This window comes from Parasteatoda tepidariorum, chromosome 10 (genome assembly GCF_043381705.1).
Source record: "Parasteatoda tepidariorum isolate YZ-2023 chromosome 10, CAS_Ptep_4.0, whole genome shotgun sequence".
NCBI classification, from domain to species: Eukaryota; Metazoa; Arthropoda; class Arachnida; order Araneae; family Theridiidae; genus Parasteatoda; species Parasteatoda tepidariorum.
The window spans coordinates 3,832,496-3,850,344 of NC_092213.1; the positions used below are offsets into that span (position 1 = coordinate 3,832,496).

The 17,849-nt window shown below is 30.4% G+C and overlaps 1 protein-coding gene across 2 annotated transcripts in view; it reads left to right on the plus strand.

Annotated features, from left to right (window-relative positions):
• LOC107444570 (aquaporin-9) overlaps window positions 1-17,849 on the plus strand; it is a 73,586-nt gene that overhangs the window by 45,459 nt on the left and 10,278 nt on the right. The window contains exons 2-4 of one of the 2 annotated variants that reach the window (XM_043043779.2): window positions 8,158-8,284; window positions 12,462-12,599; window positions 17,487-17,602. In XM_043043779.2, the coding sequence (XP_042899713.1) occupies window positions 8,158-8,284; window positions 12,462-12,599; window positions 17,487-17,602 (381 nt within the window). The remainder of the gene's footprint in view (window positions 1-8,157; window positions 8,285-12,461; window positions 12,600-17,486; window positions 17,603-17,849) is intronic. The other variant, XM_043043780.2, reaches the window with a different exon arrangement.

A 17,849-nucleotide genomic window follows, 5' to 3' on the forward strand; every position in this document is an offset into this window, starting at 1 on the left:
TGCTAGTGTCAATTTGATTTTATACTGGATTAGGTTGCTTTGAAAGTTTGAAATTGTTTTTCTATAAGTTTCATCAAAGTATACAAACGCATTATTGATTAATTATGTATTTTATTATACATAATTATATAATTACTACCAACTAAGTATCCTTTTGAGGAAAATAAGTGGTGTTATTAAGACGAAGTCCTATTTCCTTTCCCTATCAAAAAATAATTCTGTTTCTTGATTGCATATTATTATATAATTAAAGCTATAAATATTTCGAAACATAGTAGACAAAAAATCAAGACAATGTAGATATTTCAGTTGTTTCAAAGAAGAAAGTTACAGTGGGGAAATGAATCATTTAAAATTAGTTTTCATTCTAAAATGTTTAATGAGTCTTTTATTATCGGCTCAAATCATTTAAATAATTTTGAAACAGATTATTTTATTCGGAATTATTATAATTTTTTGTTGGCCGCCTGTTCGATGACGCTCTCCAACCCCGATGAATGCTTCGCAATAATTGCTGTTTCTTGGAATAAGACATTTGAAATAATTCAACTAAAACTAGATGTACTAAAAAGAAAACTCGTGCCTCCACATCCAAACATTTCCCTTATGATACTACTAACATCAATAAGCGAACACAAATCATTTTAAGCAATTATTTTCTGAAATAAAGGTCTGGTTTCTTAGGACAAGCGCCCGTGAGCAGTCGGTCCAACGCAGACATTATCTCTCATTGCGCATGCGTTAATAACGTAAACAAATATTTATTTTGAATTTGTATTGATGTTGTTATTGTCGACCAGTGTTTTAGAGAACAAATAATGACTTTGTCCAAGAAAAAACACATTATAGCTGAGCTAAATGAAGAGTGCTATGTTTAATGAAGAAGCTATGTTTAATGTCAAAATCAAAATCTTGGCTGATTTCAATGTGCTGTTGGATGTTGTCCGCCATTGCTTCTGTGGTTAACGTCACGTTGTAATCCAACTGCAGTTGAGTTGGACGGCAATTGTAGTTCAAGATGAGCGTTCGATGACGTATACTATCAAACTCACAAATGGACCAATCAGAGGTTAGCGCTGATTTCCAGCTGACGGCGTCCTGTCCTAAGAAACCAGGCCTTAACATTTAAAATTAAAAGGATATAGTTATAACAAATTTTTGGTGAGGTCACAGCTTTAATGTTTTTTCTTACCAAAGAGGCGAATGTATTTTACATACAATTTTTTTCATTCATCACTTAGCGCATGAAGCTGAAAATTCTAAATCATTAAACGCATCTCTTAATTCATAATAGTCAATTAACGTAATTTGCTCCAAAAAATAATAATTGTAAAACGGCTCATTAGATCAGACTCCAATTTATAATACTTCATCTTAAAATGTAAAGTAGAATTACATTAATCTAATAACAATAATAATAGAAACAATCCTTCTAAACTCTTAATTTCGAAATCAAATAGATGCATAATGCATTATTGAGAAGTAGAAGAAAATCACTTGTAAACACATGTATTGGAAATGCTCATCCACATCATTTAAAGATTTAATAGCGTCACAATATTTTCTTTTTTCGCATTGACAACAAAAAGTTGAAATAAACTGAGTGATAATTAAAGGTTACAAACGAACAATTCATATAAACAAACTATTTTACATTTTTATTATGCTTATTAATTAAAGCAGGTAATATTATAATTTGAAACTGTATTTAATTTTTAATGGTGCTTCATAACGCATGAAACGTAATCAACTAAAATTGGTAAAAAATACGTTGTTCATTGATTCAATTGTTTTGTTTCTTAACTCTGGTAAACTACTTTTTTTATTTGCTTTGATACTATGCTTTTTTTTTCATTACCTAACCTTTTACTTTGGTTTTTAGCGTTCACCTACTTTATGTCCATGCTTTGATTTTTAGTCTTCCCCTTTCTTTGTTTTCATACATTTTACTAGTTTATGGGGTTAAGGACACTAAGACATTACCAAACATCGAAATTTGTAACTGTGTATACAGGAAAATTCTACGGTTCTTTTGTTGAAATGTATATAAATCAAATCGTAATGTTTATTAATTGAATGAAATGTTTATAAATCAAGAATTTAACAGGACGTACAGTGCGTAAAAAAGAAAAAAGGGAACATCTTGAATAACTTTTGATCTAAAGAACGAATCTTCACGTTCCAGGACTCGAACTTAATGGTTCGAGGGGTGACCTCAAATACGCTTATAAGTGCAGACGATATTTTAAGGTACGAAATCAGACATATAAACATGCTTTCTCTGAACGGATCAGATTTTTCGACTGAGTTGGATTTCTGACCCCCAAAATGTAGGGGGTAGCCGCAATCTGGGAAATAGGGTCCTAATAGTTTAGTCAGGAGAACGATCCAAAGTTTGGACCAATTTATGTTAATTTTACCTTTTGCGTATTTCGCCATATCTCGAGAACTTTTTAAGCTTATTTTTACGAGTTATTTTTTTCCCGAAGAACTTTCTTTTATACAATTATAAAATTCGTTTATCCATAGGTAATTTCATGCAAAAAATAAATTTAAGTCTATATCTACTATTTTATTTAATAATAATTGCAAAAATTTGGAATTGTGAAATATACAATTGTAAGATATACAATTTTTCAATACTTTTAAAGTACATGTAAAATTAAAGCACTTTTAATTTTACATGTCAAATATATAATTTGAGTGAATCGAATTTTAAAAAAGTTGTATAGTTAAGATTTGATTTTCCAGGAACTATTCAACAGATTTTGCACAAATTTTGGTATTTTGCCATGTAAAAATACTTTCTTTAAAATGATGTAAAAAATTGTATACCATACAATTCAAAATTTTTTAGACTATTTTCAAATTTAATAAAAAATATTAAATATTAATTAAAATTTATTTTTTGGCATGGAATTATCTTCAAAAAAAGTTCGCTTAAAAAGTTCTCGATACATACAAAAATACGCAAAAAATAAAATTAACATTATATGAGGTCCAAATCTTGGATCGTTTTCTTGACCAAATTATGGTGACCCTATCTTTTGGAAATCAAAAATCCAAATATGTAAAAAAAAAAAAAACGAAAAAAAAAAAACGCTTTGTTTATTCAGAGAAAGTGCGCTTTTGTGCCTGATTTCGTAACTTAAAATATCATCTGCACCAATTAATTAGCATATTTGATGTCAACCCCTCAAACCATTAAGATTGAGTCTTAGAACGTGAAGATCCGATCATTAAGTCGAAAGTAATTTAGGGTAGTTCATTATTTTATTATTATTTTTTTTAGCTCATTGTACATTATTTTTTCCCCACTTAACAAACAAGTCATGTAAACCGATTTACAAGAGTAGCTATTTCATTTTACTATTCGAACAACTTACGAACTTCGATTTAAAAGTATGGATTTGGTTAATTCGGTTGAAAATCACAGATTCATTCGTTTTTTGATGCTGAGTCTCTTTTTTTTTTGTATCGTTTTTTGATGCTGTGTAAATCGGCTATTTCAACTTACTATTTAAACAACTATGATTAATTTGGTTAAAAATTATGATCACTTCGGTTGCAAAGCACAGATTTATTGTTTTAATTCAGTGTCTCTTCTTTCCTAAATTAGTTATTCCTTAATTAACTTTCACCGAAGTATGTCAAAAAGAACCACGCTTCATCCACATAATTTTGACATAACATTTAAAACGAAAACGACTTGTAGTTTCTATTCAAAGAATACCCAGATTTATAGAGTTTCACGTCTTCTTTTATCTCTTTTGGCCGAGTTTTTTTTATACTGAGGGAGCGGTAAGCTAAATATAAGTGTCTTAAAGAATAGAAAAACTATGTCTCCATAATCAACAAGTTTCTTCACCCTTGTATGCAAGTGACTGTCACCAGTAAAAAATAAAAAAATTACGCAAAAAAGTGAACAAGGAAGTGAAAGTGACGTGAAATGGAATTCTTTTCAGCTATCGCTTAAACTTTAGGCCCACCCCCAATTTCCAAGCAGCTTGGTGTTCTCAAAAGCTTAAAAATGATCACCGGTTTAAAAATAAATATCGGTGTTTTATGCGTTTCTCTATTTTAAAATAGAAGATTTGCGCCAGCTTTACAGAAGAGATATATTTGAGCTGCTGAATTTAATGCAAAAAAATAATTGCAGATTAAATTTTAAAATTATGTTTGTATATTTCAATATTTGTATTATTTTAGTAAGGTAACCCAGGGTTTTATCCTTCATTTTATCTGGTTTCTTTCTTGCATGACAAGCTGCTTTCTTTCAATCCTTTTAAGCGGAAGCATAAATGATTATAAGTAATCAATTACCTAAAATCGTTATTTGCTGCATGATTCAATTTAACATTTAATGATCCAGCAAATTTGTTTTGTATTATAGAAAAAAAAAAGGAACATTTTGTGTTCAATTCATTATTGCATTATTTAAAAGAAACGAAGCCCAGTAATGCATAACATGCTTCATTTAAACTTTAAGCGCGTTTTTCTCAAAATATGCTAATTCTAATTGGTCATAAGTGTACTTTTCATGAAATTTATTGAAATATACATAAGATATCGAACAGTTTGAAATATATTTTTTGTTAAGTACGTAAAGGACTAAAAGATTATATACTTATCAGTAATGATTTATTTCACTTAACTGTTTTATGTATAAATATTTTTTTATAACTTTGTGTTTTACTAATATTTTTTATTTGCTACATATTTATTAATTCGTTTTCGTGTCTGTGAAGATGAAATATTGCAATTGAAATTGTGACCACTTTCTGACTAGCACTCGAATCTCTACTGAAGCCGCATGCCCTGATAAAATAAATTTCAAGCATTTTCTCATCGATGGAAACAGAATTTATCGGGAAAAAATTATTGTCAATTGAATTTAGACAAGCTGAAATATTAAAAGCTCAACTGGAACTACGATTTCATTGAAAGTTTCGCTACATTACTGCAAATCGGACTTAATCGTCAGTCGAATGTTTGACCACTTTTCGACTAGTTAGAATGCTTACATTAAGGGAGTTCTATTTTGGATGACAATAAAAAATTAAACATTTCCTGATTGCTAAAAAGCGAACTTATATCGCCATTTTATCGCCGAATAAAATTTATAGTCAATCGAAATTAAATTTTTTTCTAGATTGGTTAGAAAATTCAAATTTAAACTGGTGCCTTGATCTTAATGTCAATACAATTTTCTGTTGTTTTCTAAATAATGTCACCAAATTTTATCACCAATCAAAATTTCTACGATATTGCGATATAAAAGAAACTTGCAAACACCAAACTAAACACAAGAAAATTATAAAACGAAACAAAAATTTTAAGACCTATATTTTTCAAGTGGATTAAAGAATCGGAACTAATTTTATTTGTTAAACTTAAGACGAAAAGAATAAGGAGCGTTAAATTTGCATAACTACCAGCAGACGACATTATTTTCCTTAAAGGTATTTCATAGTGGTTATTTAAAAGCAGAAAAAAATAATAAAAGTTAAAAAATATCTTTCATAAAAAATCTTAAGTTGGCAGCTATTTATTTTTAAAAATTTTTTCTATCACCGCTTAGTCTTCTAAATGTGATGAGCCTTACGTTTTTTGTTTTTGGTAAGACAAAAATTAAATTATTTTCTCCCTTTTAATCCATTTGAAAAAATTAGTTTTTAAAGTTCTTGTTTTATCTTATTCAAATCAATTAATTTAACCAATATATTATTTTTACGAATTATTTAATTAACTATTATTTTCTCTTAATGTGCTCATTTATCTTTTGACCTTTTGTCCCATAATGTCGAACCGTTATTTGTTTTAACCTTCAAAATATATGTATAAATATAACGGTGGTGTAATATAATTACATAAATTGACAGCATTGAATTTAATATTAAATCTAATTATTTTTTTAAAATTTATCTACAAAATATTTTCGGCGGAACTATAATTCTTGCTCACTTCTCCGTGAAAGGAATGAGTCAAACAATTATTTTCTATGAATTTAAATGAAGGCAGAATTTTATGTCGTGAAACTTATTGTTTGAAGCAGACATCAAATATGATATGGTCTGTTACGGGAAATTCTCATCCAATTAGTGTAAGAGGAAGAATAATAAATTTAACCTAACTCTATTTAAATTTCGGTATAAAATAATTGTTCTACAACGTTTCAAAATGGTGAGGCTGTTATTCGAAAACTCATTTACATAAAATAACACCTTCAGACCAATAAAGTGTTACTTTTACACTTATTGTGATTTTGTAACAATTATTCATAAGTGTTAGATTATTTTTCTTCCATTTTCATCCTACGGTCTTCATTTTTCATTGATCTCGTCATTCTTTATGCTTCATTGATATAATTTTTTAAAAAGTGGGAAAATCTCGGCAAATTATTAATTTTTTTTTACGTATTTCAAATCTTATCTGTTCTAATATTAATTCATTCTTTTATTAAAATAATGGTGCAAAAACATCATTATTTATTTACTTTCTGTTTTAACTACTGCGACTAAAAATCTAATGGTTAACGTAATCTAATGATTTTATCTTTTTACGCTACATTTTAAGAAAAACTTGTTTAATTTGGTGTCTTAACTTATTTTCCGTTTCACAATTTGTATCATTTTTTGATGCAAATTGCATTAATATACTATTATAAGAGAGATTCGTTAAGTGATTAAGATTAGCTTCATGCACAATGCGATGTCTGTATAAATTGCATTTAATATATCAACTTGTAGGGTAGACGAAAATATTAAACAACGGTTGTTTGTGAATTTGTCAAATTTTTTATAANGATTCTTCCATTTTCATCCTACGTTCTTCATCTTTCATTGATTTCGCCATTCTTTATGCTTCATTGATATAATTTTTTAAAAAGTGGGAAAATCTTGGCAAATTATTAAATTTTTTTACGTATTTCAAATCTTATCTGTTCTAATATTAATTCATTCTTTTATTAAAATAATAGTTCAAAAACATCATTAATTATTTACTTTCTGTTTTAACTACTGCGGCTAAAAATCTAATGATTAACGTTATCTAATGAGTTTATCTTTTTACGCTACATTTTAAGATAAACTTGTTTAATTTGGTGTCTTAACTTATTTTCCGTTTTACAAGTATCATTTTTTGATGCAAATTACATTAATATACTATTATAAGAGAGATTCGTTAAATGATTACGATTAGCTTCATGCACAATGCGATGCCTGTATAAATTGCATTTAATATATCAACTTGTTGGGTAGGCGAAAATATTAAACAACGGTTGTTTGTGAATTTGTCAAATTTATTATAACAATATACCTTTGTTTTTAAATGTAATTTTTGAAGGAATGATTATTTAGCAAAATTCTGTACATTCAGTTTAATGCTTTACGTTAGATGTTAATGAAATCACGTGTTTGGACAGTGGGGGGGGGGCACAAGCATAAGCAAATAGGATTCTTTTTAGTATATATTTTATGTGAATAATTTCAATCTTGTTTGAAAAAAACTATTTTATGCCAAGAAACAACAATTATTGCAAAACAATCATCGGGGGGTGGTGTGAGGTAACAAACAGGGGATTCAGACCTCCTACTTTGTTTTATACAATACTGTGGCTATAGATTTTCCTACTTGAAAAAACCTGTAACAAACAGCCGTAATGGTGCCGGGGTGGTAGAGCGTCAGCCTCACCCGCACCCGGCTCACGCTTACAGTGCTGACGTAAAATATCCTCAGTGGTAAATGGATCATGCGTTAGAGTTCCATCAGGATAACCGTGTAAGGGTTTCGTGGTCTTCCTCTCCACGTAACGCAAATGCTGGTTAGTCACTTCAAAAAGTTTTCCACGAAGACGAATTTCTCTCAATTCTTGACCCAGGAGTTCACTTGCCTTTTAATTAGATTCAAAATGACAAGGCAATGGAGTTGAACATTAATAGTCGTAAACACCAAATTCGAGCCCGCTATTCAACGGTGGTTATAAAATAAAAATATATAAAAACAGCCTTAATAGGTCTTAAACTTAATTTTTCCCAAATAGACACGTTTTGATTTTATGATGTTTGTTCCAAAAATATTGATCCTGCTAATTCAATGAATGTGTACGATTTATCGGATAAATCGGAGAAATAAAAACATTTTTGTTTAATCTTTCAGATCTTTGGGGATGCGGCTTTTGCTCAAACCATTCTAGAGGGTCGTCGAGTGGACGATGTGTTTGCTGTCGTGTGGGCTTGGGGAGTGGCTGTTATGTTGGGTGTGGCAACATGTGGTAACGTAACAGGTAAAAATAATTCTTTTCTCGTCTTTTATGGTATATTTTTGTGACTAAAAAAAGCAGCTTTACTTGTCTTGTGTGTCAAACTTGAGGATAACATTTTTGTTTTGTTTTCAAAAGATTTTTTAATGGAACTTTCGTTGCTCTGATTTCAAATCTGCAATCGTTTTTTTCTCCAAGCTAAAGTTTGCTTTAAAAATTTTTTAGATTGCATTTTAGTCTATTTTTTTGTAGAAATACACAAGTTTAAAGTCGTTACATACAGCAGGGAGTCGTATAAATATTGCGGAAAACTTCTAGGGGAGTGACGGCACATGATCAGTATTAACATGACATAGGAACCCATCGCCGAAAATCTCATCCAGCGCCGCTAGTGGCGCTTCCCTGTTATGAACTATTCCTCCGTGTGCTTCTCTTTAGGTCGTAATAGAGAAGCACCCCTGGCTGCGTATAACGATGTATCATGGGCATCAGTTCCTATGCCATTTTAATATTGATGTTGTAGCCTAACTTCTCTAGAAGTTTGTCGCAACCTTTACGCGACCCCCTCTTATATAGAACGCTTTTAAATTTGTGCATTCCGACTAAAAACGGAGTAAAAATGTCATTCAAAAAATATGCAGCATTAGAAGGCACTCACATTCTTTAGTCTGGGCTTACTACACAGAGACCGCCATCTGTTTGCCAATTCGGAAGAATATTTCGCTGGAAGGTGATTCAGATCTTGGACGAGATTAAAGAGGTCATAGTTTGAAGCTGGAATCTCATGGGTATACAAACTAAAAAAACTTCCAGAAAACAGCATCAACTGATCTGGGTACTAATATTGAAAGATAGACAAAGATTTAATCTTTACAAGGAAGCAAATATTATATAAAATAAATGCAATTGAGTGTTTCTAAAATTGGTCATATGTTTTGGGATTGCCCTTGCATTTTCAGTTTAACGAATTCGCTTGAATGAGATATCACCGCACGAATTGTAGCAGTAAGTGACACTATTGCAGTAAAACAGTGAAAGAAACTATATAAAGGAATTAAACATGTATGCAGCTAGACTTTCAATATTTTTGCTTCAAAAAACAAGCATTTTAGTAGGTTTTATGAATTTGTAAACGAGCGACTACATTAAGCGATGCATTCTTTAATTCCGAGTTGCCTCCCTCACGAGGATGATTTTTTGTTACTTGGAGTTAGCTCTAACACTTCGAAAAGTTTAGAAAATGTGTCAGTGTGAGGTGTATTAGCCCGTTTACCTTAAGAAACATAAGTGTATTACGGAGTACGGGGCAAAGTGCTTAACGGGACATGACCTTTAACATTAAAACACTTCAGTGCAATAAATACTGGGCAAATATGTCTTAGGCAATGAGTCTTAGCCTTAAAAGAAAACATCAGTTTGAGAATAAAAGGAAAGAATATGCGGAGTAATGGTCCTTTACCTAAAAACACATCAATTCAGAGAATACTGGGCAAGTTATTTAATAACCATCCTTGAAAAGCTGACACAATTATTGGATCTTATGACTACTCATGTTCAACTCCGCAGCCTTGTCATTTTGAACTCTATCCAGAAGACAAGGGAACTCCTGGATCAAGTAGTGGGAGAAATTTGCTTTTGAGGAAGACGACTTTCTGATGTGACTAACCCGCATTTGCTTTACATGGAGAAGAAAACCACAAAAACCACCCACGGTTAGCCCGGTGGCAAGGGGACTCTAACGAATGATCCGTCTACCAATGAGGATATTTTACGTCAGCATTGTGGTAGATGTGAACCGGGTGTGTATTTCGCATCGACCCGCCATCACAGGGATTTGAACCCTGGTCGCGCCTTCTTGCCTGATTATTAATTCGTTAATCCGGTTACAATAAACTATATCCACTGATTATTAACAATAATCATTTTTTTTTGATGAATGAGTGAAAAAAAGTTTATAAATCACATTGCCCTGTTTTCCATCCACTGACATTGTCTTACTTTCTATTTTTAAAAAAAAAGTTATTCGGTATTCCCTACACAGATTTCTTAATAATATTAGCTTTCATCGGGAGTTTTTGCTTGGAATGGAAGGGTACACCACTCGATCTAGTCGCTCATAATTTGTTTTAGTTTCGCTTCCGGATGTCGCAACGTTTACCGGTTAGTGAACTAGTCTCAACAAAATAACAATTTTTTTTTTCAGAGCTCGCGAAATTTAAAAGTGTAGTTCTCAACTTTGGGCGAGAATCAAACGCTTCCTCAAATAAATTGTGAGTTCCGTGAAAGAAAAAATAAACGTGTTTAGACGTTACACTTTGTCCAAAATAAACACTCTTGAAAAAGACACTAAAATTACGAAGAAAAAGGGTGAAAGGCATTTGAAGAGTCAACGAACGCTAAAATTGCATGAAGCGGGGGGAAAAACAAATAAAGAAAGTGGAAAATTAATAAAAAGAGTGGACTGTAAATTTAGAGGGAAATGAAGAATTAATATAGTGTTCTAATTTAGTTCTAATATATTGTTCTAATAGTTCTAATTTATGGTAACAAAGTCACCATTTTTGAAATATATTTTGTACTTTATTGAATGTCATGAAATTCAATGGATAATTATCAACAAAAAAAATTTAGCAAAAAATTATTTAATTTCAAAGATTCTTCCAAAATTTCTGACGTAATCATCTAAAAAAAAGTATTGTCAATATTAAAAATGACATGAGATTCAAGTAAAAAAAAAACATTATACGGATGGTTAACCGCTTGAAACTAAACGCCGGTGGCGTTAGTGGCGTTATAAAAAAAGTATAAAAAATAAATATTAATAAATAGTAAGATAATGAAAGATATATACCAACTTAATTAATAAAACTAAAATATTTACGCTTTTATTTTATTTATTTACGCTATATTTAAGTGTTTTCTTTGTTTACATTTTCATATTTTGCCCTTCCCGGTTGCTTTACGTTATTAGATGAAGTAAAACACGTTTTTAGTTGTTCATCCCATCAAAATAAATATTAACTGCATTCAGTATCATGTGACGTGATGCTGTTGCTTGACGTCAGCTCAATCAAAATCAATGATAATTAAAATTTACCACATCAAGGGATTTTTTTCTGTACTTATTCCTTTAAAGGGGTCATAAATAACCTCTTTCTACAGTATATTAAAGTTTCCAAGTATAGATGAAATTGTTAATAGGTGTCAAATATACTCATATATTATACCCATTAGTATATTAATTATATCAATTATTATGATACTAGTCAAATTCATTCTAATCAACTCATAAATTGTCGATATATTATCAAAAAAGTCAGATTTTTAAAATTCGATTGCTCATGAACTATTCAACCGATTTTCTACAAATTTCGCATTTTGCTTTGTAAAATTAGATTCTTTAAAATGGCACAATAATTTGCATACTTTACAATTCAACATTTTTCTACCATTATTAAATAAAATAATAAGAAATAATAAATATTTACTGAAAGTTATTTTTAGCATGGAATTATCTTTGGATAAACGAATTTTATAATTGTGTGCTAAAATTTTTGAATTCGCTTAAAAAGTTCTCGAGATATAGTGACATGCGCAAAAAATAAAATTAACATTAATGGCCACCCACTTTGAATCGCTCTTCTGACCAAACTAAGGAAACCCTATTTCTCAGATTACGGCCACCCCTTATATTTTGGGGGTCAAAAATTCGAATCCGTCGGGGGAAAAAAAGGGTATGTTTATTTAGAAGAAGTACGTTTTTGTATCTGATTTCGTAACTTAAAATATCGTCTTCACTAATTAATTAGCATATTTGAGGACACCTCCTCGAACCCATAGGATTGAGTCATGGAACGTGAAGATGCGAAGAAATTATTCAGGGTTATCAAAAGTTATACAGGGTGGTTCATTTTTTTTCTTTTTGGCGCCATCAACACTGTTAATGGATGGTGTTTTCAGTAGAAATGTAAACAATAACAATCTCGAACTGTATGCCTATGCCTGCTCTAGTTCCGGTTAGAAAGTTTGCAGCTGCTTATTACATGTTATTCTGAGAGGCGATATTTTCTAACGGATTATTTTGTTTTCAATAAAAGAAATAAATTAAATAATTTCTAAGCTCAAATCTGCCGTATTTTGTAAGATATTAATGTTATTATGTTATTATGTATAATGTTATTATGTATGTACTGTGCATCAGGTGGACACATAAACCCAGCAGTAACGGTGGCGTTTGCAACGTTAGGGAAATTTCCGTGGAGGAAAGTGGGTCATTACCTTCTCGCACAGCATTTAGGAGCTTTTGCCGCTTCAGCAGTACTTTTCGCAACATACAAAGGTAAGAATTCATTACAATTTTTAACAAAAAACATCTGCTTTTAAACAGAAGCCCACATTGAATGAAAAATGTTTCGTTTCAGAACTGTTTAATCTAGAATATATTTTGACTCTTTTTATTTAAGCTTTGGCAAGTGAAACAATGAAATCTGCTTTTCCTAATTTAATCTGTTGGCAAAAATCAGAATACAAAGTTGGAATTAGTTTTGTTACGAACATGCATGTTTTCAATTTAGTTTTTATTTATATTATTATACTGTGAAACATCTCGGGAGCGACCACTCTCTGTTCCACAGTCAAAGGGTCTTTCTAAAAGGGTGACCTCCATGGGCTTCAAAATGTTATCGGAGCCATGTGATTTTCCGCAAACGATTTCAATTTTAGTCTCTGTCTTTTTCTTGGTGCAGAAATTCCACTTTTGTTGGCGTTATGATAAGACGGATCGATGAATGAAAATGTACCGCCTATAAAAATGATCCCAATAATTATGATCCCGATAATTATGTGCAAAAACAAATTTACCAATTATGAATGATAAAGATATTTTAAATAAATAAGCAATTATGTTTTTAAAGTTTGCGTTTAATTTTATATCATCAAAATGAGTTAGCTATAAAAGAAGAGGTTTGCTTGTTTGAGATGCTTATTTTTTTTCAAAAATAATTTTTTCTCTCTCTAATTTAACTTTCAACTCTAAAATTAAATCATGGATAGCATCGTCTTTAGTGCAACATGAGATTTTCGATCTCTTTTTAGAGATGATTAAAAAACAGTTCTCTAAATAGGAGCCACTCACGAATATTTTGAACACATTTGAAACTATTTATTTGCTCTGTTATTATTTTTCGTTTCTATATTTTATCGTGTTTCCTTATCTAACCTGCGGAGGTTTGCCCGGGAGAGTTTTTGATGGTCTCTCCTAAATGTTTTCTTCAACACAAAGTGAATAGAAAAAATCAGTGCCACCCAATAGTGGTCGCAAATAGAGGTTGTCTTTCCTCTCTCACATTCATTCCTCTTATCTCACTTAATGTAGTTAGAAACCAGGCAATAATTATTTTAATTCTATATCTTTGTTGAAGAAAACAAAAAAGTTTTTTTTTAATGAAATAGTTACCCAAAACTACAATAAATAAATAAATAAACCTTTTTCAGAAATCTAATACTTATATTTAACTATTTATCATTAAATGTTAATTGTATTGATTAGTTACAAAAACGTAATAATTTTTTTTTATCCTGCTTCAGATTTTTTTCCGATTATGCCTTTTTCTGGAAGAGGGGATCTGGATGTGCAGGAAAATCATTCTTCTTTTTTAAAATGCTTGTTTCCTCGTCTTTGGGTTGGCTGTTACTTTATTTTGTCACAATCAGAATATCGTTTAACATGGCCACTGCGAACATCCAAATCCCGTTTAAAACTTGTACTCGCAAATAATGCTATCATTATGTACTAACAAAGCATTCCCGCAACAGCCCGTGGTGGGCGAAGAAGGTCATGGAGGATAAGGCTCCACCATTTCGTGACCAACGGCATAATTGCGGCAATGTGGTTGGCACTGCACACAGTGGCTCTTTAGCATCCCAGACAAGCTGGTACTCATCGATCTGAAGCTGGTTGAACTTGAAGCCACCACTGAGGATCGAACTCCAGCCCTTCACAATGACAGCTTTACACCACTGAGTCATCGATGCTCTATTATTATTTATTACTTCATGAGTATGTTACTTGCAATTTACAAAATGCCGGTATTGTATACAATGACTAGAAGTATGAAATATGAGAATTGTTATATACTTTGTTTCAGGCAACAATATAAGTATATAATGACAATCTTTCAATAACAAAGTATGATAGTATTATTCGATAAATGAGGGGACAACAGAGGAGTCTTCGCTTTCTTCTTGAAAAATACGTAGCTGACGACCAAAGTAATGTTACTCAATCTTTTATTCAATGAATAGTTTTTACGTGAAATTTTTTTTTGAAGCAGTTTATTGGGTCATCATTTGTAATATTCGATTTGGAAATATATCCATGTAGGAAATGCCGGACAATTGCCTTTTGTCTTTTAATAGATTCGTGTAAAAATACTATCCTTTAATGCATCAGTGTAGGGAATAACGAACAGTGGCCATTTACCTTTTAATACAGAACCAGAGAAGGATATATCAAACAATGGTCTTTTACCATTTATTACATCAGTGCTGGGAATCCTGGGAAAGAATATACTGGAAAAAGTTCCTTTACCATAAAACGTCAGTGTAAGGAATACCGGCAAATCGTCACGATTTCCCCCTAAAATATTATCCCAGTAAAGAGTGCTATTGTTAATAATGCATGGCAAACACTTGGATAACTTTCCTTAAAGGAAATCAAACAAAATCTAAAACTTACTTGTTGCACAAAACAAAAAAAAAACAAAAACAGAAAAAAAATTCACTAGTAACTAAAAAATAATAATAATACTATTTAAAAGTAGGAATTAATCCTATTTCAACTATAATAGTAAGAGTGAAATAATCACGTTTCATGCTTCGACAATTTGTTAATTGGCATTGCATGGTTCTACCTTTAGGTCGTAATAGCTAGTAGGTACTATGTGAAATATTTCATCACTCCAGGTTATGCCAATAAATTTTCGACATTATGATATCAGTGACTACAATTAGGTAGATAGAATATTTGACATTTTATAAAGTTTTGAATTTCCAACAATGACGGTAAAAAAATTCAACAGAAAAAGAAATATTGATTAAAATAGCTTCAAATTAAACCTTTTTTTAATAATATTTCCAGATTATATTTCTATATATTTACGGAAGCAGCGCTGATAGAAATTCATATCACTTTATTTGTTAGTAGATGGCAGCAGCACAGCTTCACAGCGCAGAAGGAAACTTCTTTTAATTTTAACAAAAAAACTAAACTATAAAGTATTCCAATTTACTTTTTGTGGAAGTTTTATTAAATTTAAGTAAAAATATAATAGTTTCGTAACGTACAATTGATTAAATTTAGGTCTCGATGAAACTTTAAGAAATTAAATCAAGATTTCCAAAATATAAGTAAGAACCATTTTTTATGGTGCTGCAATCTAGTGACAGAATTAGTTAACATCAATTTATATATGCATCCATTACAATAATAAAATACCCATATTATTGTTTCTTTATTATTTTTATTAAAATTTTTTTTAAGAAAGAAAAAAAAGTGGTTTGGTTGAAAATAGAAACCAGTTTTATGTAATGAATCTTAGTTATTTACTTTAAAAATTTCAATCTATAAAAATCGACATTTGCCTATTTTCATATATGCATATAAAATAAAAAGAAATAACAGAGGGTAAACTTTTATTGAAAAGTCATTCTTTAGAAATAAATGGAATTTCTGAGATTAATTTCACAACCTATCTATTCCGATTTTTTGAAAAAAATCTTCATTAAAAAAACATCTTTAGTAAGAAAAACAAAATAAAATAAAGAGTAAACCAAATTCAGGGAAAAGAAACTCACAAAACTTGCTATTTCCATTTATTGACAGTTGGAAATATTGAAAAATATTTCATAAGGGCAATTATGTCTTTAATCGCTAAATTGCCGTGTATTTAAAGAACGAACAATTTCAACAAAGTTTAAAAAGAAAATAATAATAACTAAATTGAAAGTCACTGAACAACAACGTTCATTCTAACATCTTAGAATTTTGTTGCACTTTTGTCAAATTAAAATAAAACAATTTATGTTTTTAGGAAATAATTTAACCAATTTTTTCTCAAATTTCTAGTTAATGTTTTTTTCCCCATTATTATTAAAAAACCTTTTATATATATAGGTGTATTTTTTCCTTTTTTTAAATAGAATTTAAACTCTTCCGAATATGTGTTTCATTGCCAGAAAATCCAATTTTAAATTAATTTTTCAATCTATTTGAGGTTGGTGATGAATTATTTAGTTCATCCTCAAAAAGGGATTAGTTCTCATGCAAATATGCCGTTGATATAAACTCAGTGTTTTCATTGATGTTGACAGAAAAATAATAATTAGCTGATAAATTGTATTTAAAAAAATGTATACCGATTATTATCTTTTTTACAAATAAAGTTTATTTTTTATTTTCTTCTTGAAATATATTCAAATTCAAAAACTCGGGTAGAATAAATCAATCGTTAATAGAATTAATCGTTAGAGACCTCAATATTTTTTTATTGTTTCACAAAATTGGTGGCCCGCGAAATTTAAAAGAATGAGAACCATTATCTCAGATAACAGAGTTTGTGGTCTTTTGTGGATCAGAACCTGAGAACCTGACTTTAGAAATCCAGAGGTCCAAAGCACAGAAATGTTGGTGTCCTTAAACTTACATGTTGTTCATTAGAAAATACATTCAGACTTTTTTCAACATAATTTATAATTAATAGTAGTTTGTAATTATGATACATTAACTATAAAGCGTAATTATGATACATTAAATATTAATTATCATAATTCTATTAATTATGATGCATGATAATCATACATTAGTAATAAAAATTAATTAATTGTGTAAATTATGATGCATTTAATATAAAAATTATTTATTTAAATTATGATACATTAGTAGCAAATTTGTGCTAAAATTTATTTAAATTTTTTCTAACTCATAATTCTAATGGACGATTCTTAGGGAAAAAAAAACACACACACAAGAAAATATTTAAACATTTCGGGGGTGCCCACATATGCAGGGTCCCTAGGTCCAGGCCTCTCAAGCCTTACGATAAATCTGGCCCTGTTGTGGATAATCTCCTTAAATTATATTCCAGAGAAATACAGTACAATATTCAGACCTTTTCTATAAGGAAAGAAAAAAAAGAACAGTCATTAATGGAAAGTTCTCTTAATTTAGATATGCTGGATCACTTTGATCCAAATCGTACTGTGACTGGCCCAACAGCCACTGCACTCATCTGGGCGACCTATCCAAAACCTCAAGTCTCTCTTCTCACCTGCTTACTTGATCAAGTAAGTTCATTCTTTTTTTTTCTAATAGTTAGTTCATCTAATTAGCTTTATTCCTTATTTGCCAGTTGACTGAATGATTGATTTCAAAATTAAAAATATCGGACTCGATAGAAGAGTGAAACAAACATTATGTTCAGTGTGATAATCCATTAATCCTGTAAAAGTCTTATGGATGGTGTTTTCTACACTAGGGAACGCTGCAAGCTTGGTGCAGCCTAAATTTCCGGGTTACTGTTTCCGTTGTATT